Source organism: Lepidochelys olivacea, assembly GCF_965140295.1.
Source record: "Lepidochelys olivacea isolate rLepOli2 genome assembly, chromosome: 6".
NCBI classification, from domain to species: domain Eukaryota; kingdom Metazoa; phylum Chordata; order Testudines; family Cheloniidae; genus Lepidochelys; species Lepidochelys olivacea.
Window position 1 is genome coordinate 53,511,301 of NC_140416.1, and position 25,408 is coordinate 53,536,708.

General features: G+C 46.2%; 1 protein-coding gene across 2 annotated transcripts in view; it reads right to left on the minus strand.

The window, feature by feature from the left end:
* ALX4 (ALX homeobox 4) overlaps positions 1 to 22,564 on the minus strand; it is a 70,396-nt gene extending 47,832 nt beyond the window's left edge. The window contains exons 1-2 of one of the 2 annotated variants that reach the window (XM_084632306.1): positions 22,547 to 22,564; positions 20,896 to 21,285 (exon numbers count right to left, since the gene is read on the minus strand). In XM_084632306.1, coding sequence (XP_084488432.1) covers positions 20,896 to 21,283 — 388 coding nt within the window. In that variant the 5' untranslated portion in view covers positions 21,284 to 21,285; positions 22,547 to 22,564. Of the gene's footprint in view, positions 1 to 9,646; positions 9,842 to 20,895; positions 21,286 to 22,546 lie in introns of those variants that run through there. The other variant, XM_084632307.1, reaches the window with a different exon arrangement.
* Positions 22,565 to 25,408: the final 2,844 nt, after the last annotated feature.

Below are 25,408 nucleotides of genomic sequence, written 5' to 3' on the forward strand. Positions count from 1 at the left end.
CTGTAAAATGGGGATGATAATACTTGTCTTCCTCATTAGGGGCAGGGAAGTTGTGGGGCTCAGATGCTACAATAAGACGTGAGACAGATAATAGGATTAAATAGTAACTGTTCACTTTGACAGCCTCCAATGAAGGACAAGAGAAATGTTCAAAGTATTAGAAAATAATGTAGGCAGATGGCAAGCCTCAAGGGGATGGGAATGGGCCCAGAGCCTCATAGGTATTTAGGCTCCTAACTTCCAGTGAAAACAATGGACCTTTGAAGATCTGGGCCATGATGACTTTCACCTTCAGTCTGCTTGTATGAATCCAGAGAGGGTCAGGTGGCCAAAGTTGCTGTCAACTGATGACTGTTCAGCAGCCAACGTGAAGTGCATTTGGTGGATCTTAGGTTAGTTTCTAGTGGACAACTATTTACATCACAAACACACCAGCACAACTGGCACTAATTGTCTCCTTCCCTGCACAGACCCTAAGACTGAATGGGATGCAGAGATTAAACTCCCCTCTAACACTTACTTCAGATCTGAAGCACTTAGGCAGGGGCTATTTTATAGCCTTTGCTTGACCTGTTCTGTGGGTAAAAGACTTCACTTTGTAGGGCTGTTAAATAGGCCAGTACTTTTCACACACACACACACACACTTTTTATAGGACCATAGTAACATACACGAGCCTGGGGGCCCAAAATGCCCCTTCTTATGGCTCTCCTACGCAAAGAGATTGATTTATGGGGCTTGAGATTGAATGACCTGTTTACTGGGATTTGTTTTGATACAAGAGAAAATTATACTGACTGACAAGACAGAGGAAGGATGCAGCTGTTACCCTTGTTCACCTGAATGGTTAGACAGTATTTGGGGTCTTGCAGGAGAAGTTGATGATGGAGCCAAGAATTATTTGATACAACCTTCTTTGTTTACAAAGAGCGAGCACAATGTTCTGTTTTCCTGAGCACAGTAGGAATTAAACAACTGGAGGCCATTTTTTTGCTCCATATTCCAAACCTCTGTTTCCAGCCAGCACTCTACCCAAAAAGCTCTCTCTTAGGGTCACACTACAGATGCTTCTCTGGCTGTCCTGGGCTTCCTTGTTGCCTTCTCTATCTGCTTCTGAGATGTTTCTGACTGCATCCATTCATAGACACACGGCTCCACCAAAACAATACCCAACCCTCTGCATTTGCATTCAGTCCCCAGCAAAACCCCTCCACTCACACAGCCCAGCTCCTGACCCACCTTGCATATGGTCTGTATATTGTCTCAGCTATTTTACTCCAGAATGAATTTAACTCTTCTTACATTGATCCTGAACAATAGGCAGCTGTCACACCCACCAGCTCCAATGAGATTTCATCTAATTCCCAGCATAATCATGCCCCTATCTTAACTGATCCATTGTGCCCAGCGAGTCCAAAATGGTGATGCCCTTTTTGACCCCTCCCTAATGGAAAGAAAAAACATTATTTACTAGTTATGAATGACACAAGCTTAGCTACTCATTTAATTGGTTAGTTCTCATACTGTTTCTTGGACAATGCAGAGGCCAACGAACACATTATGTGCTTCCATTATATTCTGTCCAGAGCCAAATCTGCTGCATTATGAGGTAGGATGCCTGTGAGGGGCACATATCTGTTGACGCCATCCAGCCACCATGTTTTAGGTCTTCTGGTTGGCCGTTTCCATCCTGCTTTCATTAGGCTGAAATCAAAGATGAGTCTCACAGGGAAATTGGTAGGGATTTAGCCCAAATGATCAAAGCACTTTAAAAGAGATTTGGTGACTGAGAGAACAGCAAATGGATCTCTTTGTTCAACTTCAGTTTATACAATTTGATGTTTTCAGTTATTCGGAGATGCTTCATCTGAATGGTGTCCAACTTCTTTTATATCTTGACAGTGAAGGGCCATGTTTCATAGTTCATATAAATTACATAATGTTTTTCTGTCAGAACACATTCACATCACCAATCCAAACTGATTTTACTCTAGTCCAAGTCTCCTTGACGTTCTTCTCTCCCTGCCCAATTTCCTTTCTACCACCCAAGTAGAGCTCTTCAAAAATTGTCTATTGTAATGCTGGCAGACAGACAGAAACTGCCCATTCTGTTCTAATGGGGAACTCATTATTGTCACGACTCTCCCAGCCTCAGCTTCCACAGCTACATTCTCAGTTTTGGAGGGGTAGCCTCGCTGAAATTGGGTCCCCCTGGTACCTCCTCAGATGGTCCTTATGAATAATGTTGGGTTTAGTCCTGGGACCCAACTTTATCCTATACATAACATCATTTATTTAGGTCAGTACTGTAGAGGGTCTTTCTCAAGGTTTATCCAGTTTAGGGCTGTTACCCTTCCTTCACGTCGGATGGTGAAACCAAACCAAATCCCTTCTTTCCTTATATGACCTTCCATCATAGAGGGTTGCGGTTTTTTTCATTTTTTTCAGAGGCTATCAAATTTTCTGCAGCTAAGGTGTGGGCTTTTTCAGTTTTGGATTGTAGGGTTTCTACATAGTCCACATGGTTCAAATCTTTGTTCCACCTCAGGAACTCCATACAAAAAGTTTTCTGGGGTCCTGAGCTCATGCCCAAACATGAAGAGCGCTAGGGTACACTTTATACTGTTGTTCTATAAGCCATCAAAAGGCATGGGATATGCTGGTTCCATTCCCTTTGGTGTGTTCTATAAAGGTAGTCCCAGAGTCCTATTGAACCTTTTGCTCCATCCAATCAGATTGCAGGTGTGCTGGGGTGTTGCAAGTTTTGCGGATGCCTAGAATCTCATATACCTGCTGAAACACTTTGAATTCAAAGTTTCTCCCTGGATCTGTGTGTAACTCACCTGGTACCCCAAATCTGGTGAAAAATTCATTCACTAGGTCCCCACCTATTGTCACAGCCTCTTGATTCCTTATTAGATAAGCTTCAGGCCATTTTGTAAAATAGTCCATGGCTACAAACTAATATGGATTGCCAGACTTTCTCAGGCAGAGGTCCAAGTGCATCAACAGTAATGCACTCCCTTGGTGTCCCCATGAGATACTGCTGCCTGGAGGCTCTCCCTGTCTTAGCAGGACCATTCTTTGCAGGGCATGCATCACATTTCTTGTGCCAGTTTTCTACATCCTGTCCGCATTTCATCCAGTAGAAATTCTTCCTTAGCTTGGCAAAGGGTTTTGCAACTCCAAAATGCCCAGCAGTTTTCAAATCATGACATAACCTCAAAACCTCCTTTTTCAATATGGTATAACCAGGAGAGACCTCTCAACTATATTTATCATCTCCAGGGTTTTCCCATCTCCTGTACAATATTTCATCTTTAAATTCCAAGCTTTCCCACCCTGAGCAGAAAGCTTGTATTGTGGCATTCTGAGGGGATACTATATTCCAAGGTGGCTGCATTTGCCAAATGATTTTCCAATCACACACTATCCTGATTTAGGATCTTCTCTTTGGGAAGCTTTTAGCTGCTCTGGAGTTCATTCCTGCAAACTCACATCCAGTGTTCCAGTGGATGAACCAAGAATATTTGCACTTCTGCAAATTATGGGAAGAGAGGCGACAGCCATCAGTTCCTGAGCACACTCATTTCTTTGGGCAGCCAACGCCTTGCTCTTCTACTTTGGGCAGTGTTTGTAATGAGCCTCCTAGTAAGGGCATCTGGACAAGTCATCAGCATTTCAATGCTGGTGCCCAGTCCTGTCTGTGACTATGGAAATCACAGCACTGCAGTTTTTCCAACCACTTGGCAAGTAGCCCCTCAGGATTCCTGAAACTAAAGAGCCGTTGCAGGGATGCATGGTCTGTCCTGACCACAGACTTTCTGCCATACAAACAGAGGTGAAAATATTCTATACATTTAATCACTGCCAGGAGTTCTTTTCTGGTTCTCTCTGGAGAATTTAGACTATTGCTGCAATAAACCGCCACCCTCTCAAGTCCCGTGTGCTCTTGGGTCAATACTGCCCCCCAACCGTAAGCACTAACACCTGTGTCCAATATGAAAGGGGTTTTGAAACATGGGTAGGCTAAGACAGGAGCAGTCACAAAAGCCTTTTCAACTCTAAAAATGCTAAATCGCACTCTGCTGACTACTGAAATTTGCCTTTCTGATTCGACTTAGGCAGTGGTTTTGCAATATTTGCAAAGCCACAAATAAACCTTCTGTAACAGGAATAGAAACCTACACAATGTGCATATCTGTGAGTGTCTGGGGGACAGGCCAATTCTGTACAGCCTTGATTTTCTTTTTGTCAGTGGAGTCTCATTGACTGTGTACCCAAGAAAGCAAGTTACCTCTTTTTGACACAGCTCACATTTCACTTTCATCTGGGGAGCCTTAAGCTTATGGCAAACCATTTGTAAATGTATCAGTTCATGTTCATCAGGTATTAGCATGCACCAGGATATCATATCAGTATAGCAAATAAGCTAAGAGTGGTGTGCTGTTCCATACCCTGTCCATTAGCCTCTCAAATGTGTCTGATACACAGGCCAAAAGCCATCCCTTTCAATTGCCACAGGCCTTGCCCTGCCATGAAAGGAGTCTTTTCTCTGTCCTTTGGATCTTCTTCCACTTGCCAATATCCACTTTTAAGATCCAATATGGAAAGCCAGATTGAACCTGATACAGCATCCAGCATATCATCTATTCATGGCAATGGATACGTGACTTCATTTCGTTTTCTATAGTACACATCGAATCTGATGTTGCCATCTTTTCTTCTTAACCAGAACTATGGGTGAGGCCAAGGGCTGGTTGAAGGCTCAATTATGCTTTACTGATTTGTTTCCACAATGGCCTGTAAAGCCACTTCCCTCTTTGCTATTGGTAAACGCTGAGGTGGCTATTTAATGGGTTAGTTTTCCCCAACATCAATCTGGTGCTGGACCAGTGCAGTGCAACCTACATCTTTGTGAGTTAGGAAGAACAACTCCTGATTCCTAACCAGAAATCTTTTAGACTGTTCAACTGCTCCTCATTTAAATATTCCACTGCACTGGAATAAGTCTAGTAGAAACTCTGGGAGCTCACCTTCCCCCCTGCCTCTTGTAGTTTTCTTTTATTCCAGCATGTATTAGATCCACTGGTTTACATTTTGCAATTGTGGTTCCTTTTTTTGTTTTTTAAACTATTTGCTGCTTGTTAGAAACATTTAGCAAATGATCAGGAATCTGTTTCTGATTCAGATCCACAAGAACTTTAGCAGATATAACCTCGATTCCCCTCCTGAGACCCTGGATCTCAAAGCAGGTTTATGTAGCTGATGTTATCATTTCTGCTCCTGGAGGCAGGACATCTACTGAAAGACAATTGCCTATAAACCATGTGCTTCACCTGGGCCACATCTTTAAAGGGAATTTCCACAGACTGAATTAGTAGGACATCTTTTCTGGCATTTATTACACAGTTATCAGCCATAATGAAACCCAAAGCAAAATTAGCTCATCCACTGTCTTGGCTATCCAGACTTCTTGTCTGAATTCCAGAGGTTCAAAACACAATTTTGCCCAGTTTTGGACCAATGTCTTTGCTTCAGTCACTGTCTCCATTTGAGACCAATTACATGGATCAGTTTTGGATCCCCTATTCCCTGTCCTTCATGACTGGTCTAATAACTATTATGTTTGAGCCAGTGTCCACTATTACTATTTAATTCACAGATCCCATCACACATTCAAGAGGCAAACTCCCACTGTTGTTGTTGTTGAACAGCCCAGATCTCAACCAAAACTATGGGGCTAATCCTTGTATCTCCAAGCTTTTTCCACTCAGTTTGGGTGCCTCCACATTTCCTGAGCTGGGAGAGGGCCTTTCACTAGGCATTTGTGATGCTCTGTCCTGCCCTGCTTTATATTTATAACAATCCTTTTTGTGGCCAGTTTTTTTCACACTACCAGCATTTAACTGAACTGCTTTCCTTCATTTTTTCATTGTCAATTTCCCTTGTTTTACAAACCAAATGAATCATTTTTCTAATAATTCAAAAATGTAATAAATCAGATTAGAATACCCTTTTCAATCATACATATTAGATACAGAGCTGTACTTACAGGGCTCATGGCAGTCAGCTTCTAGCTTCCTCACTAGCAGCTGTTTCTTCCTCAGGTGAACAGCTGCAAGAAAAGATTCAAGTCCTGTGATAAATTCCACAGTCTTTCCAAGTGTCGTTGGCCTCCTTTGGTTGATCTGCAAATCCAGGTCCCACTGAGCATCTATAAACTGGTCCATTGCAAATTTATCCTGGAAAATCGGTCCTCACTGGTAAGTTGATATGCCAGGAACACAGGTCTCCTTAGGCCCGCTGCTATTTCAGATGTGGTGTCTTCTTCCCTCTCCTTCTAGCTCTTAGCTGTGCCCTGGCCAGCTCAGACTGATGACTGTCTCCAAATCAAATATCAAAGGCTTGTACCAGGTCTGGTCAGTGTCTTTTCTGGGGCTAAGTTCTTCAGCACCGTTAGAGCTGGATCACCCTAGCTGGCCGCTAGAAACCTTACTTTCTGTTCATCTTCCCAGCCATTTATTTGAGTTATGGCATTAAACTGAGCCAAATAAACCTCCCAGGGAGTTTTCTCTTCAAAGACAGTGGGGTTTGCACTATTTGAGCTGGGACAATTTGACCTATCCCCTCTGGGCCTCTGTGGGTTACAAGTGGGAGAGAGCAGTGTTGTAAATGTCCTACCTTATCCAAATCCTCTGGCTGGCCCAATTCCTCATCCAGGTGGCTGCCTTCCACTGTGGTCTCTGACTCTTTGATTTCCTTCTGAAGGTGATTTTTCAGTTCCCTATGTTCTTGCTGCGGCTCGTCAATGTTTGCAAGTTCCAATTTGGCCAAAGCATTCCTCGTCTCCCCTATTTCATGGAAAACCTTCTGGGACATGGCAGTCAGGTAACTGGTCACCTCATTGATCCATCTTGCCATTTCAAACTGGGAATGTTGCACCTGGGCCTCTCATTGTCCCTAGACACTGTGTAGTTGCTGCCCCAAGAATGATTTCATCTCTGCCTGCAGGTCAATTTTCATTCCCTTCCTGGGAAACCTCCAGATATGACTTTATTTCCTTTTGCAAAGCTTCCAGCTTTTGATTTAGATCTTGATTTAATTCCTTCTGGTTTTGTTTTACTTCCTTTTGTCCATCTATGATTTCTGTGAGCACACTGATTATGTGTGCCACCTGAGGTCATTAGGAATCACTGGCTCACAATTTTTCTCCTTGGAAACCGGATCCCAGTCTTAACACCAGCTTAACCCTTTTGACATGAGCAGTTAGTCAATATTTGGGGTCTTGTGGGTTGTGGGGAGGAGCAATTGATGATAGAGCTTGGTATTTTTTTTTTGACACAATCCTGTTTATTTACAAGGTACATACAAAATTCTATTTCCCTGAACTAAATGGGAGCCAAACAGAAGACAGTTTCCTTGGTCAATATTCCAAGCCTCTTTTTCTAGCCAGCACTCTACCCAAAAAACTCTCTCAGCTTTTCTCTCAGGCTCACACTACAGATGCTTCTCTGGCTCTTCTTGTCTTCCTCATTGCCTTTTCTGTTTGCTTTTGCGGGGTTTCTGACTGCATCTGCCCACATAGCTCCACAGCTGCACTAAATCAATACCCAGCCCTCTGCATTCAAAGATCCCAGTGAAACCCCTCTGCCCACATCACAGAAAGTTTTGCCTGCCCCTTCTCACCACTCTGTTCCCAGCTCTCTCTGTTTCTCTCTTTCTTTGCATCTCTCTCCCTCCACTCCCTTTCCACCCTCATATTTCTCCTCTCCTTCCCCAAATCTCTCTCTGATGGAAAGAAGATCCCAGAAAGATCAAGGGCATTAGAACCATTCCTATCATAGCATCTCTTCTTAATTAACAGTTGAAATATGGATCTCCATTCACTAGAGCAGAAGCAAAAACTGTGAAGTGCAATAAAGAATATTTTTGAAGAAAATATAATATTCAAGTATAGCTAAACATCATTTGTTTAAAGATATATAGTTTTCATCCTTCAATATGTATACTGCCATTTAAAAGTCTGGAGCAGCTGAAAAACCAGTGACTGGTATAAATTACCATAACATTCTCCTTATTTATATGAAATATTTCTGTTCATCTTTATGTAAATATTCTTGAATCACAAAGGTCCTAGTCTTGCTGGGGAACCCCTCAGGTTGTTCCTAATTTTGAACTAATGTTCTTTCCTTTTTGAAAATACTTTTCTACAAAGATATTGGCTGTACATTTTCAAAAATGACTTGTGATTTTGGGTGCATTCATTTTTTGAATGCCCACCCTGGGACATCTTAGAGACCTGATTTTCAGAGGGCTTGTGTTCAGCATTTTCTGAAAGTCTGAGCCCTTTCAGGTGCCTCAAGTTAGATACCCCAGAACTGAGTCATCCATATTTACTACTCACTTTTGAAAATTAAGGCCATTAATGTCTTTTGCAAAGTTAACCAGTTTAAGATATAGACAGGTCAGGGCACATGAAAACATCTGATCAGCTACAATTTAATACTTTGAATTAAAGTATTAAAGTGTCTGCCAATCAAGAGATCTAGTTTCTATCCCTGATTCTGCCACTGACTCACAGTTGAGCCCTGGGCAAGTCACTTTCCTTCTCTGTGCCTCAATTTCTCGAACTGTAAAATGGGGATAATGATACTTTCCCACGTTGGCAACGTGCTTAGAGCTCAATGGATGAAAGCCACTATAGAAGTGCAATGTTATTGATAAGATAATCAATGGCTTTAAAGATTTCAATGTGTAATTGACAACAGAGCCAGACACTTGGACAACTAAGTGGCTAAGGATGTGGCTGGAGATCTCCTTAAGCACTAGACATTGGCGGAGAGCCACCAAGACACCTCCTCCCTCTTACAAGGGAAACTCATCAAGGCTTTGCATGCAGAACTTGGAAAGGGAATAAATCTTTTAGATCTGAGGGACTGAAGTCTCCACATTAGCTCCCCCTTAAACTCCGAGTGCATTAACTTGGGAGGTTAGAAACCTAAGCCAAAAAATCTCTTTTGATTCACAACTTGTTTAGAGCAGTCAGCCATAAAGCAGCCAGTGAATCACTCCCGCCAGTTAGTCATGCAACCACAGTGAACGTACACTCAAAAAGGAGCACAAGATAAACAGCCTGCAGCCCCAGATAACACACACATAGAGCTCATTTGTGCTATCTGGCATCAATATATATTGTTAATGGGACTCCTACATCAAACCCTTAGTAAAAGACACATTTGTTAAGCATCCCCAAGTCTCTCTCTCCCCATCAGCGTCTTCATCTGTTTTGCAGCGTGTTGCTTTCAAAACAATTCAGACTAATAAACGTTTAAGACTCTTTTTTCTTCCTGCTGCTGCTGGTAAAACCTTTGCAGAAAGCGGTGGATAAAGCAGAGTTCAATCCAATCAGCACAGGACAACTTGAAAATAAACAGCCCTAGTGCGAAAGGAAACCTTCCTGCCTAGAAAAGAAAGATACAAATAAAAGGGAAGTTGACACATCAGTGTTATAAACAGCTTGGTTCAGGAATCCTATAAAACTCTCAAGCCAGATCTACCGGCCAAGCCAAGAGAAGCAAAACGGTTTAGAACCAGACTCAAATAAATCATCTTGCGAAGACCCAGGAACACGCACGAGCCATACCTTCGACTCCTCCGCTGCTCGATTAGCTCACTGAGGAAATCCTACAGGTCTGTGTGCGCAGATGGGGGAGACGCCGCTACCTCCAGTGTCCGCTTACACCTAGAGTTTAGCCAAACTTCTTGGCGCCCGCTCCCTCCCCTCCCCTCCCCTCCCTGGGGGTGGGGGTGGGGGTGCTGCTGGAGCCGTTGAATGGCAGATCTGGTGGCCCTATTGTAAAAAAGAGAAAGCCATTGCCAAAGCAACGTCAGCTGCACCCCGGGGAGCCCGAAGCCGCGAACCTGGCACAGAAACCCGGCGTTATAAACCCTGGGAAGAGGCCGCTTCTCACAGGAGCCAGCTGCGCCAGAGGCGAGCCCACGGGCCGGCTGCACGTCTGCCTGCTGCGCTACCTTGGTTCCTGCCTCCTTTCCCCCAGCCTGCTTCCCTTCCTCTGGGGTTGTCTCATGTCACTGTTCGCCGCTTTCTCTTCTTCCTTCCTCTTCTTCTGGCCCGTCGCTCCTGCTCCCTGCCTGGCTTTTCGGGGGAGCGTCTCCTTTCCCCCACTCCTCAGGCTTTGCTTGTTTTTCATGCCAGGTTTCTTTCCGTCCGTTCTCCCCGTGCTAGGCTTGCTTTTCCCGCAGCCCCCCTGGCTTTTCTTCTCGCCTTTCCTTCCTTCTTCAGCTCGCTCTCTGGTGTAGTCTTTAATTTCACTCCAGTGATGTATCTCCAAAACGTATTTACTCCTCTACCCCAACTCCCCCCGCTTGCTCTTCACCAGGCTGTAGATACCCGGAGTCCCTTTGATCTGTATGCGAGGACTCTTGTCCGGAGCGGAGCGCAGTTCAAAGCTTCGGAGGGGAGTGAAAGTTCAGGACCTGTAAAACCGGCCCCATTCAGCCCCGGCCTAGAGAAAGTCTGACTCTCTCCTGAGATCCACTTCGGCTCTGATCCCTATCAGTCACATCTGGAACCTGGGTTCCCCTCTGATCCCTACCCGTCACATCTGGCTTCAGTGCAGTACTGCGGGGCAGGAAGGGGCTTTAGATGAGGGGAGATGGAGAGGGGAACGAGATGGGGGCAGGATATGTGTGTGTAATCCCCTCTTCAGACAGTGCCAGACGCTGCCCTGGTGACACAGCCCCAGTGGGTCCCTCCCGTTGTGTGTTCCCCCTCTACGACTTTCAATCTAGTATTGCTCGTGTGGGGGCAGATTAAAGGAAGAAAAATTGGGTCTGAAATAAACTTCTCTCTGCATCTCCGCTGCCTTTGACCGACGCAACAGGCGGGTCCCTTGGAGGATGGAGCCCCACATTTTTAAAAAAGCGTTGTGTTGTTAATGGATAGTTTGTTTACATGTACAATTGCCCGTTTCCCCAACGGGAGAGAGAGGTGGTTGTTCAACTCCACCTGCTGATGGTCTGAATCACACTGAGGCCGGGGGATATTAACTACGGAGGGGACTGCACTGCTTTCTCCCCACTGGCCCCTCTGAAAACTCTTTCTCAGCTCTGATCCCTGTCCACCATATGCAACGAGTCACCTCACAGCCACCCCCCCCCCCCTTCCCAGGTAGCACAGAGTCTAATTCGACTCCTATTTCCATGGCTGTCTAATGCTTCAGTAAGTATCACCGAGAGAAGTGAAAGAGGAGGCGGGGAAGTTGTTTATGTTCAGGGGTAGGGAAGTATAAATGATACATTCCCCAGCGAAGGGTGACCAGAGGTCCCCCAGGGGAGAGGCAAGAACACCCAGTACTTAGTCATGCACCGTTATCTCTGACCCCGCAGGCCCAGCTTGTTGCCTCGGTTCCTCGCCTCCAGCTCGCTCCGAGCAACCCGCGTCTCCCTTGTACCTTGCTGAATCCGAAGGATCTTTTACTTTCACTGAATTGGGACCCGCCCTGGAGCCGCGCTAAGGCACCAGAAGCGCGCGCGCACAAACTCACATTCACACTCACACACACACGGGGGAGGGGGGGGGCGGGGGCATTTTAAACACATTGCGAATGGAGACTTCGGGAAATTCCGCGTCGGGGACGGCTCCTGCACCTGGATGGGGATAGCAAGCAACAAATAAACAAAAATATCTCCCAGTGGCCACACTGCAAAGGTGCTGCCAGCAGCCTCCCAGCCCCTCTGAACGCAAAGGAGGAGAAGGGGCATTGCAGAGGGAAGGGGAAACTTCTCAGGATGCCCCTTCCCCGACTTCCTGGCGCCGGGGGATCTGCCGGGCAGAGAGATCCCGAAAAGAAAGGCAGCCTTATTGGCGGGAAATCATTAGACATAGTGTAAATGGCGAGATGCACCAAAAGGAGCCTTCTCTCCTTAGCTAGCACAGTGGCGGCGCCTCTAGCCACACGCAATGCGCAGGGCTCTCCTTGGGTATATTTCTCTATAGGGGTCCTTATATTTCCACCCCTTCATTAAAATGTCCACATCGAAACTGTGGCGACCCCTTACCCTTTACGTGTGAACCACAAGCCCCTAACCGGTCTTCTTCCCCCCCCCCCCAAACACACACATTTTGACGCAGGCAGATGTGGAAGCGCTGATAGTTCCCTCAGTAAAACCGCTTCACACGTAGAGAGCAAACGGCAGGAGAATCCCACTAGGACGTGTCACCTCCATGAGCCTGTAGCCCTGCTTGGAGCGCGCAGAGAAGAGGAGATTGGCTGCCCAGATCACAGCCGATTAGTGCTTCTCAACGAATACCTTCAAGACAGGGATTTTTGCAAATTATGCGCCTGATCCAAAGTCCATTAAAGTCAATGGGAGCCTTTCCATTGACTTCAGTGGGCTTTGGAGCAGGCCCCAAATATTTTATAAGCCTTCAACGTCAGCGAAAGGCTCATTCTGGAGCCAGGTTATTTCTCCTATTTCTACATTTTAAAATGCTTGACAATTCTTAGACGCTATTTTGCAAACGTAAAAATAAAAATGAAGAAAGTGCATTAGAAATATATCAGAAAAAACCGTGTGGAGCGATCCCTTCATTCCTATGGCAAAGTCTTTCTGCTCTGATGGATAAAGCGTTAGAGATTGCGCTTGATATTTGCACGGAAATAAAATAGATCGTCATTAGTTGCATAACCTTATGCCTAAAGATTTTCCTATGCCAGGAAAAACAGTGTGCATTCACCTAACCCGCTGAGCAAACATCCCAATGCATATTTCTCTTTCATTCCCCGAAAGGGTTTCCCCCATACCCCCCCCCCCAAAAAAAAACCCGTATTTCAAGACAGCAATATGTATTTCCAAGAACGGTGATTTACATCACCTCTACGTAAAAGAAACGGCCATTCAGATGACTTTAATACATAAACCACTTGATGTCCCGCCCCCCGCACCTCGAACCCAAGATAGAAGCTGTGCTTTCCCCCGGGGTCCAGTGTAGGGAGTAATCCATAACTGGTAGTCTGACTGCAGTAAAAAAAGGGAAGCACTGCAGCTGCATTCAGGGGACAGAGACGCCTTCAGCGTGCGTACAGCACGGCAATTCCCTTAGTAGTGTATAAAGGCCTATTGTGCAAACATCAGACCGGAGTTCTTTGACTCTCGGCTCCGAAATCTGGTTGCCACGACCTGCCTTGGTGCGTGCCCTGTCTGAGTCACTCTCCTTTGATTTCAGCGAAAACAAATACAATTTGGAAATTCAACGTTGAAGTGATTCGCCCATTTCCTTTGCTTTTGCAAAAACCGCAGCTCGGACTAGTGGAGGCCTTGTGCCCGCAATGCCAAATGGGAAACCCCGTGAATATCACTAAGCAAACTAAAACCTTGTGTTCGCCTCAGTGACCCCACAGTCGAAATCCGCCCTAAATGAACCGGAAGCATTTCTGTTGTCGCTTCGTTATTAACCTTGACTATAACTCTCCTTAAGCTATATTCACAGCTACTATCCGGTAGATGGCCTGGATAGTAGCGTAGGGCAGCCACACGCTTTGTAAAGCTTCAAAACAACGTGTTTATTAAAAAATATATACCTCTAAAACCCCTCTCCATCAGGGGATCTTTGCTCTTTGTTTCGTAGCTCTAGGTTTGGACATTACATTCCAGCCAAGGACCTAACAGTGTTTAAAGTGGGATACCAGCACAGAGTCCCGCAGTCGCTTTATTCCCATTCTTTAGATGCTGATCATCAGAAAAATGCAGAGGGCCGAGTTAAGGGGCTTGGTGTGTTTTTGATGCAGGTGGAGGAGGGTGGCGGGGGACAGCATTTTTAGAAGTCATAAGAAGCTGGCCAAACCCAGCGGAAATCACCAGGGCTAAACCGGTTGAAATTAACAAAGGAAAACAGCTACTCAGAAAGAGGAGGAGTTATGGGCCGATCCTGTGGGCAGGATTCGCTCCAGTGGCCCTCCCTTACTAGCGCAAGTCCTGCCATCCGGCGGGGATAGAATCAGGATTTTATCTCGTCCTAGTTTTCTAGTGAAGACAAGGCCTGGGGGAAGGAAGGCTACTGAGCTCTGGGCAGGGCCGGCTCTACAGTTTTTGGCCCCAAGCAGAGGGAAAAAACTGCCGCCGCAGATGGCAAAAGGGAGAAGCTGCCTCCGATTTGGCTGAAGCGAGAAGCTGCAGCCGATTTGTGGCTGCCGCGGAAACACTGCTGCCCCGTTCACAGTGCCGACAGCCCCAAGCACCTGCTTGGAACACTGGTGCCTGAGCCGGCCCTGGCTCCCGATTGGCCCCCTTTGGGTGACCAGATAGCAAGTGTGAAACATCGGGATAGGGGGTGGGGGGTAATAGGAGCCCATATAAAAAAAAGCCCGAAATATCGGGAATGTCTCTATAAAATCGAGAAATCTGGCCACCCCAGGCCCCCTCCTATGTGCATTCTTTGCCTCATCCAACACTCCATAGCTTCACTGGGGATTTGGGGGCTTTGGGGGAAGATGGGACCTTATTGTTCAGATTCGGGATACACTAAGCTACACGGAGGCCCAAAAGGATCGGCTGAGAGGCATTAGCAGGGGCAAAGTGGAGAGGTTAGAAAGGGCAGTACCGCGAGATAAAGGGGCCAAGGAAAAGGCTCAGCTGGGAATTGGGAATAAAGCCAGTGCAACAAACCCGCGCAGGCACTGCCAGAAAGACTTTCTCGGCACTCCTAAACTGATCTCCCTCCAGCTTACCAGCGAGACACAGTCCGGATCACTCAGCAGGGCAGTAAACGGAGAGACAAATAACAAGCAAATAAAACTGCATTTTTCCTGGTTTGCAGAGGCCATTAGCGCCAAACCTTCAACTCTCCACACTTGTTGGTCACGCTCAGCCCAGCGAAGAAAAGCTGCGTGGGGCCAGCAGGAAGCGGGCGACGTAGTGCGCCGGAATGCCTTATTACAGCGATTTGACAACCCAAATGAAGGCTTCTCGCAGCCCCATCTCTAAATTGAAGCCCTCAGCCCGGCCTGGGATCGGATACGGCCCACATCACCGGCGGCTGGGACGATGTGTATCTTGGGGCTGCTGAGAGCCATTGAACCAAACTGGGAACCCTGGGTAGAACCCTGGAACCCACTTCAAGCCAGGGGGTGCGGCAGCACCCCACGCAGCCCGAGCTCCAGCAGACACCGTTGGGAGCAAGGTGCGCTCTGGCCCAGCTGTGGGAACAGGGATCCTTCCATGGCAAAGGCGCCCAGATTCTGGAACCCGCTAGAATCAGCCCTTTCCCCCCCTTTGGCATAAGTCTCTTTCCACAAGTGTGTTTCATCCTCACCTGAACTGTGACCCCTCAATGGCACCAGGGTCCGAATCTCCCCTCAGACCAGGGTAAATGAGGAGTAACTCCGGTGAGGCCAGTGGACAACGCCAGTCCAAAACGGATGCCCTGGAGGATAGAATCAGGCGCAGGCAGCATAGATAGTGTCACGGTTTGGGATTAGCCTAGCTACGAAGGAGCTGACACAGAGATAGAAACAGCTGCCCCAAAGGACATAAGAACATAAGAATGGCCATACTGGGTCAGACCAAAGGTCCATCTAGCCCAATATCCTGTCTTCCCACAGTGGCGAATGCCAGGTGCCCCAGAGGGAGTGAACCTAACAGGTAATGATCAAGTGAGCTCTCTCCTGCCATCCATCTCCACCCTCTGACAAACAGAGGCTAGGAACACCATTCCTTATCCATCCTGGCTAATAGCCAGTAATGGATTTAACCTGCATTAATTTATCCAGTTCTCTTTTAAACCCTGTTATAGTCGGAGCCTTCATAACCTCCTCAGGCAAGGAGTTCCACAGGTTGACTGTGCACTGAGTGAAGAAGAACTTCCTTTTATTTGTTTTAAATCTGCTACTCATTAATTTCATTTGGTGGCCCCTAGTTCTTATATTATAGGAACAAGTAAATAACTTTTCCTTATTCACTTTATCCACACCACTCATGATTTTATATACCTCAGTCACATCCCTCCTTAGTCTCCCCTTTTCCAAGCTGAAAAGTCCTAGCTTCTTTAATCTCTCCTCATATTGGACCTGTTCCAAACCCGGAATCATTTTAGTTGCCCTTTTCTGAACCTTTTCTAATGCCAGTATATCTTTTCTGAGATGAGGGGACCACATCTGTAGTCAGTATTCAAGATGTGGGCGTACCATGGATTTATATTAGGGGCAATAAGATATTCTCCGTCCTATTCTCTATCCCTCTTTTAATGAGACGGAGAATATTTTATTGCCCTTATATAAACCCATGGTAAACCCACCTCTTGAATACTGAGTACAGATGTGGTCCCCTCATATCAGGCAGCCGCCTGCTCTGCTCATTGGTACATTTCTCCCCGCCGCAGATTTATGCCCCTATTAACAGGGCAATGGATTCTGGAGCTAAACTCAGCCTAGAGTGACTGGACTCCGAAAGCCGAGATTAGTAAAAAGACAACGCTGACTGGGGTTTGGCAAAACTGCAAGCCTCGGTTAACCAGAAATACAAGAGAGCGATTATTCATTATTGCAATTATGCTAATTTCCAATGTATACAAATCATTCCGGGGTACAGCGGCATGCATGCGAGTGCCGACTCAATACAGCGGTGGGGGAATGATTCCGAACAACACAGCGCGGGCTCTCTGGGAAGCTCGCCCTGGCCCGGTCTCCTGAGCAGGAGGCCCAGCAGATTCTCGCTTCTCTCCCACCCCCTCCTCTTCGCTGCTTGTGCAGCAGGAATGCTATCTCTGGCATGGTGCAACCCGCAAAGGAAGGGTTAACCCTCCCTTTAAATTCCAGATACAGAACCCCATAAACTCACACGGCTCAAAACTTTTCATTTAATTTTAGAAAAGAAGAAATTCTATGAGTCTGGCGTGCCACCCTTCCCTCTATGCAGCAATCCGTCCAAATCTTACAGTGGATATTTACTGTTACCCAGAAACTATTTTAATCATTAGCCATTATTATTCGTAGTGTTCATTCTCCTCACAGACCCAGGTGGCTTTTATTGCATTGCCGTGTATTCTGAGCCACACCACACCACACCATATTTTAAACCCGTTAGGGGTTCCATGGTACCACTAGTCAACTGGGAATGTTGCTTAATAGCAAATAAATAAACGAACGCCTAAATGTGCAATCGATAGGCATGCAGAATCCTGGTGGCACTAATGTGGGTGACACATTCATTTGGTTCTATACAGCCTTGTAATGGGTCATCGGATGCTAAGATGTTGCCCTGGATTTTTCAACCTAAAAAAAAGAAATCCAGTTAGCAGAGAGTTTTCAGAGAAATCAGGCACCTCTGAGGAATGGCCTCAAATACTATTTATTCACTGCTAATTACTCAGTAATGATTTATGCAGCGCCGTCCACGTCCATTGCCCCAGAAACCATGCAGATAGACCCAAAGAGTTTACAATCTATGTTAAAGGCCCAGAGACTTATTTAGTGGAGTCCAATATAATGAAAGTCGTTATTTAAAACATACCGATGGCATATGTTTGGGGAGTATAACGAGAGACACTTCCCACCCTCCCCCAGCGCCTTCTGATTTATCGTCCTGAAATTCGCAGGGAGGTGTATTGGGAAATGAGTGGCTGAAAGGTTGAGGGTAATGACATGTACCGTTCCAGGTGAGCATGTGGCGGTTACAACTCTGTATCAGGTAACTCGGAGTGCTCGGCATCATACGCATTACGCTTCATCCGCGCTGTAAGTCACGGTGTCGGTCTCTGACACGGCGCCTTCCCTCTTGGGGTTCCCCTCGTGGTGCGCGGAGTTACAGAACCCCGCAATGGAATTTAAAGCGCTGGGGTGTGGGGAATTTGGAAACAGCCTTTGAAATCACACCGAATGGGGGAAGCTGTAGCTGTATTTCTTTTTCAGACTCGTGCAACCCCCCCCCCCCCTTATGCACTAAATCTTTCTTCCCGCCCATGAAGTGACCCAGGGCCAGACGCTGATCTCGGTTACACCGCTGCATGTCTGGAGTAGCTCCACTGAGCAGTGTAAAGAAGAATAGACATAGTCCCCATTGTCTCTATTCCACATGGTCACAAAGGATTTGCCCTGCACTGTTTCCTTCAGAAAGTTCAGCCACGATGAGTTTCCAGACCTGGCCTTATGCGATGGGGGGAAGAACTCGTGTTACAAGCCATGGAGTACAAAATCCAGGCAACTCCACTGCCCATTTCCCTGCAGCATTTTTGGGGGAATTCTCCCCTCTCACGGCGCCGTGTCATCAAAAGCCCCTGAAGAAAAATGTTTGGGTGTGAAGTCTGGGGCGCTGGTAGCTTAATTTCAGTTATCGGGGAAATGAATCTAAATCGCTTTGGTTTCTTCTGCGCGGGGTCGTTTCTGGGAAGGAAGGTCCCAGATTCCTCCCATCCAGAATGGAAAAGTTAGGGACTGGAGCTCTCAAGGCCAGACCCTTGGCAGGCGAGGAGAGGGGCTTCTTCGGAGCATTCTAAAGGGCTGCTGTCTTTTTTTTTTTTTTTTTTTTTTTTACAGCGATTACATGTTGTGCTGTCTGGCTTTTTCATTATAGATGGGGTTAGCAGCCTGTGGATCAGAGCTCCCTTGCCTAGCTGCCTTTCTCCCTACACTGCGCGCGGTGCCTGCGCCATTTGGGGGTGCACAGCGTACAGATTTGCCCTGCACTTCACCAAAGGTGGGGAACTCCTTTGCAAAAGGCAAGGAGCTTTCAAGTTACTGGGACAAGGGAGACCTTTCCCCATGGGACGTTAGGAGTCTCTGGTTCGATCTATGTCTCTGGAGTCAGCTGTCATTCGGGGAAATAAATGAAGCTAACAGGGCGAGGTACAATACGGCTGAAGATTGGCCGTACACATATTTCAAAGCATCTTTCTCCGCTGCACCCCTTTGAGAGGGGCTGCCCAGGCCGGCTCCTTGCAGCACGAGTGATGGATGGCTTGTTAATGTAACCCCAGGCCCCGTCCCTTCCAGCTTTTCCTATAGTCAGCAAACACTCCAAGCCTTCAGGAGATGTTTAGGAGGGGTAGTGGGGGGAAGGGGGGGAAGGTAGGTGCCTTTGACTTGTTTCAAGTCTGGAAAGGGGGAAGGGAGGTGCATGGAGAGAAAGTAAATAATAAAATAAAAGCAATTGGAGAAGCTCAGACATAATCCAAACCAGGGTTCAAAGAAAATGGAACTAAAGAAGGACGGATGAGAAGTAACCCCAGCACACCGCTGTTGCACTGTGGAAAAGCAGGAGCTGCAGAAGACTTAGCTTTCCCTTGCACTTCTGATCTCCCTTTTGTAATACTTCTCCATTGCTCACTTTGACTGGCATCGCTCGTGTTTTGCTTTCTCTTTATTCCTCTAGTTTGTTCCCGGTCTAGGGCTGCTTTGGGTAACTTTTGATTGATGGAACAGTGGAAAAAATGAACTTTCACTGAGACTTGGTTTTGAAATAGCAGTGAATTCAGACTGCAGTGAATGCAGACTGGTGGAGTTAATTAACCAGCATTTGTGTAGAAACAGGGAAGACAGATAGCGAGAAAGATAGATTTTTATTTTCACTTTCCCTTAACCAGAAGAAGAGGATTGTTTTTAACCTCCACGTAGAACGGAAACGCCTAAACAAATGTTTGTCATTTTAAGTACATCCCCTGAAAGATAATGAGAATAAATCCGGTTTATTTCTATTCAGGTTAGCGCCAATGAGGGGAGATATCTTAATTGCCACTAATGAAATGAAGAGGATGCAAGTGTGTTACCTTTGATGATTCAAACGCAGGGCAGAAATCAACGGGGGTGGAGGCGAATAGTAAAGATAACCCAGTGATGGGGAGAGCAGATTTCTCTCAGCATTCACATTTAAACAGAAGGCCACTTTAGGGAATATTTTGAGTAGGGATTAACTAAAACTTGTCTTTTTTAAGAACACAGTTACGGATTTTCTTTCATTTGTAATGGCAGAATAGCAATCTCTAGGTGTGCATCAGATCTAGAGAAATTATAACACTACATTGCAGCAGGCCGAAAGGAAATAAGCTGCTGTCATAGAAAATACAGTTGTTTGGAACACGGCTGTGTTTGGAAACACAAAGAGGCATTGATTTTATAATAAAATAAATAATAATAATAATATAATAATAAGAGCAACAACAATAAAATTACAATCGAGGGATGCGAGTCTGTACATGACTTAAGTCATTCTATGCGAAATAAAAAACCAGAATAAAACCCATTTTTTCTCCCAAGGGCATGTGGTTGCTTTGTTTCAAAACGCGCATATCCCCCTACCCCCCGACATTACCGGGCAATTTCAGAGCAACCTCAGGAAAACGGGTAGGGGGGAGCTTTTATGCATCCCACCCCACTCTTTTCCTGGGAGCATGTGCATTTGTAGGGGAGGGGATGCGGTTGTTTTCTTCCATCCTCTCCCGTTATTTGGTCTCTTCGGCACTGGAAGACGGGAAGACGGGATCCCGAATCCGGCAAAAGGGTGCACGGTATCAGGGGAACGGCTCGCGTTGGGTTACTGCTCAAAGGGCATGCTGGAAAGACACCGGTACGACACCGAACCTATTGACCTCTCTCCGACAGAAACAGGCCCGATCCCGCAGTCCTTACTCTGGCACGGATCCCCCTTGTCTCCAGCAGGGCTTTCGCCAGACTAGGGACAGAGCACACACTGAGGGAGAAGCGGGTCCCAAGCATGTGGCCCCTGTCCACCAAAGGCGCCCTGCTTTCTCTGTTTTACGTTCTTCCCTTTTCCTGGCACTTCAGTTTATCTGCGCGCCCCTCTTCCCACCTCCCTTTCCCCCGCCCCAGCCACGTTCAGCAGCAAACACACCCCTACCGGAGCCGTGCGCACAGGACTCACCGTAGCAGGAGACCTGCAGGGCTCCGTTGTGGCTGCTGGTCTCCTGCAGCTTGAGGTTGCTCTCCGGGGGAGTTTTGCAGGGGCCTCGCTGCATGTACAGATGCTGCGGCTGCTGGTATTTGTTAAAGGAGCCTTGTGCCCCAGCAGAGCTGGGAGCCTGCCCGCTGCCATCCAGGGACTGGCATTCCTGCTGGCTATAGCGGCTCCGGCACTTACTGCTGCTGTCACCAAAGCCTTGTCCTTTGCTGGCCAGGAAAGTAGGGCTGAACTTGTCACTTGCTTGAAATGCCCTAAAAGGCGAGGAGCCCTCTGTGCTCTGGGAGGCTGCGTTGTAGTAGGAATCCATGGCAGCCGGATCACAATAAGAAACACAAGTATCAGCATTCATTCCTAAAATTAAAAGGCCCGAGTGTCTTTAATGCGCTTGGAGGGGCACCAGGAGCCTGCCTCTCTCCCTCTCCCTCTCTCGCTCTCTGTCTCATATGCACACTCACAGCTGGGCCAGGGAACTCTAAGAGGATTCAGATGTTCTTGAAAGCTGACCAGATCTCCAAAGCCTCCTCAAGATCTTGCAGCGCGAAAGGGATCTGCCCCCCCTTTCCTCCCTCTCTCTCTCACACTCACTCTCTGTCTCACCCTCCAAGCTATCTACAGTCCAAAGAGACTCTTCTCAACAGTTTTCCCCCCACACACATACAAAACCCGAGACCTCTCCCACAATTAATATGTAGATGATGACAGTGGAGGGGAGGGGGCCAAGGAAGGAGGGGAGCGCGCGAGGGGGGGGGAGGTCAGATCTTTTGCATAAAAAAACTTTTTTATGATTAAAAAATAGAAAATCAAACACATGACATTAATGCAATTAGGGGATGAATATGGGGATCTGTGCAGGGCGGAAGAGCAGGGAACAATTTAATGGGTATGACACACTCGATTCGTTCTGGCCCTCTTCACTATTGACTTTGCAACGCAGCTGCAGGGACCTTAGACTTTGTAACCCCCTCCCTCCCCATTAGGTCCTTTTTTAAAAGCAATATGGATTCCCCCCCCTCCCCCGAGCCATATCCCTTTAAGACCCTCACCCTTCCCCCCAATTAACCCTTTGGCAGCAGCCCCGCTCCCTCTGCCATCTCCAGGACTGGCAATGACTTTGTTAGACCCTTTCAGCGTTGCTTTGTGAGGTGTTTTTCTGCCCCTTGTGACGAGCTGAAGACAGCTCTACCCAGGGCAAGTTCGTTCTTGCTTCTGGCGGTATTATTAATGAATTAATTGATGATGATTATTATTACAAGCCGGGGAAGATTTTCACATTTTTCGATCAGATGTAAACAATTCTTTGTTGCTCGTGACGTTTTTATTAAAATCCCCCTGGTAGCAGAGCGGTGTTTTACTAGACAACCTGCCTCTGAGGCGGCGAGACTGGTACTTGTAGAGGGACTAGGACTGGAAGAAGCCTTTTCGGGACTGAAAGGTCAATTGCAACCCCAAAGGGGTTTAACCGCAAATCGGTATCAGCCCCGATCCCATCAGCTGAACCGGACTCCACTCCTGCTTCCCCAGTTAACTCCTGCTGTCCCTGACACTTATTTATTTATTTTTTTTATCCGGCCTTTCTTCCATCCCTCACATCTGGTTTCTATCGCGCTCTTACCTTGAAGTTTTCAGTAATAAAGATATTACGCCAACTGCACCCACAGCTCTTCAGTCAAAAAGGCCCTTAACCCTTTCCTCGCCGCCCGCAGCCGGACGATCATTTCTGCGCACCGCCGCGAGGGAGATGAGCCCAAATATCGCTAAAGACAGAAGGCCCGGCTCCTGCTCCTAAGGAAGTCAGTGGGCCCAAGGTCCGTGCAAAGCGTGGTGAGGGAGGGGGGAGGGGAAACGAGGATTGACGTTTGTCTATAAATATACACTCGGGGCTTTTGCAGATGTGTTCTCTTCCCTCCTTTCCCTGCTCCACCCCCCACTTCGGACTAGGGGGGACACAGACTCACGTTTTTAGATTTAGTTACATAGTAGGAAAAGCAAATTTGCAAAACCTGAATTTAACAGGGAATAATAACCCTGATTGCAAGGGAATAACCTGGAAGGGAGGGGATTGGGGAGTGAAGCCGTTTAGACACTTGCAAGGGGATTGTTACAGTAGGCAGGGAGATTTTACAATAATAACCAGCATTGTAAATATCGTTGTCTGACAAAACTATATCGCACATTAGTACTAAGTACATTACGATGCAGCAAGGGAGGGCTGCCTTTTTTCCCAACGACACACCGGGGTTTCTAGTGAGGTCCTCGTTAAATAGCCAAAGATGGATTCATTTATTAGATTTCAAAACATTTTCAAGACTCCCTCGGAGCAGAGCAGCAGAGCTGGGCTTGCTCAAGTTTCTGGTCCAAGAAAGCTTTCAGCGGATTTTCCTTCCCTATTCTCTTTATTACCTGCTTAATTCTTTCCTCATTTTTTGTTCCTCCCCGTCCCCCGTCTTCCCCCCCCCCCCGGCTCTCCCTCTCTCTTATGACTTAATAAAAACCAAATCAACTCAATGCATTCACGTCTTTCTAAAAAAACCCGCTTCTGGACGTCCAGTAGGAAATCCTCAGAGAAAACTATGCGAGCCTGGGATTCTGTTCTGGGTCTCTTTCTGCAGGGTGAGTATCTAGCCTCGAAGATAACCGCATCTTTTCCAGGTCTGGCTCCAGTTTTATAACCAGTAGCTCGAGTTCATTGAACTTCTAGACACAGAAATGAAGGAGAATACATATTTGTGCATGTTGAATAAAGGGGTTTCTAGCCAGTGGTTTCGAGGGCAATTCTATTGGCAAAGGATCAGCACCGCCTCAACCACCCTAATCAAGAAATGCTGGGGGTATTTCAAAACGCTTGGAATAAGAATGTACGGCATGGTACTCGGCGTTTGCATTTCTCTTCGACAAAGCCACCATTAAAAAGGAATGAGATTCCCAAGGTCCTGAACTACAACAAGAAACATACACTGGTAATGGTCAAAACTGCATCTCTCGATGGTTGAAAGCAAGGTTCTGTCCAGTGAATCTATTCACCACTCGCTAACCCAGCCCCTAGTTGCATTCTGTTGTAACGAAAATTCAATTAGCTTCCAATCGAGGATAATCTGCAGCACTGTAAAAAGGTTTGCTATAAAACTCTCTCTCTAATGACCAATTTGTGTCACTGGAAGTGAGAGGTTAACGCAGGAACCGTTACCGAGTTAAAGGGTGTTTGGAAAATACATTGAAATCTAGCGATTAAAAATAATTGGAGAATTGCTTTTCATATCTATGTTATTTTGTTGTTGTCCAAAGTCCCTTCGCAAATCCGAACGATGATTATTTTTGGTTGTAAACGAAGCTGTGTAAACAAATAAAACCAAACACCAAGTCTATAATTATACACGGTCTCAGCTCCAAATTAATATAAGCACACAGCTGATTTCCCCAGACTATCAGGTTTACCGAATGGGAACAGATTTTCGTTCCTATATTTAAAAGGAAGAAAAAAGTAAAATCTTTTCGACTTTCCGGCAGTCCTAGAAAGCCAGACTCAAGAATATGTTATCAAATGCATTTAATATTTGCAGGAAAGCTATTGAACAGGCCATTATCTGACTGAAGCGACCCCACTATCTGTTGATCAGTATAAAATCGATGCGAAAACCAAAGCTCACCTTTCTCTGATCAGCCCCAGCCTGCTTTTATAATAAATAAATATAAAAAATCCTGGATAGCTTTTCAATTCAAATCATGATCACATCAGTTTATTGTTGTTTTGAAAAGAAGTCCTTGCTGAATAAGGATTAGATATATTGAAACTCCACGTGCCTATGGCAGTTTTGAATGCACCAGACCTATTTGCGAAATCCATCGTGTTTTCCAAACCACCAGAGTCTGGGCTACTTTGGGAAATCAGACCTGTACCCTGAAATTGATAACGCTTATCAGCTCCACGCTGTCACAGCTGCACCGCAGCCTCTCGCTGGGGAAATAAATAGCGCGTGGCATCCTTGCAAAGTTTTAATTTCAAGCAGATAGTCTTTATTGGAATAGAAACAGACGAGTCGATTTAAATGGTAGCGATGCCGTCTTTTGATAGAGGATTATTCAGGCAGTTCAGGCTCCAAAATAAACGTCTATTTCGGTCTAATGGAAAACCCAGGCTCGTGTAGTATCTAATGAAAAATACAGTGGTCAGCAATTAATCTATATGCATACGTGTATATACAGAGACGTATATTATTCATACACATTTATATGATGTTATCTACAGAGATTCTAGCATATCCTTTCATATATATATATAAGGTTGATTATATGATTTATGACCTACTGGGCATTTGTATTGATCTCTCGGATTAATGATTCTTAATGATATAATCTGTCAGATAGAGAACATATTTCTCTGGGCAAACTGCTCACCAATACAGATTTGAACAAGTGACTGGATTCAATTTCTATTTTAAAAACCAGAGCGGAGCGGAATCAATGGGAATGGGAAGGA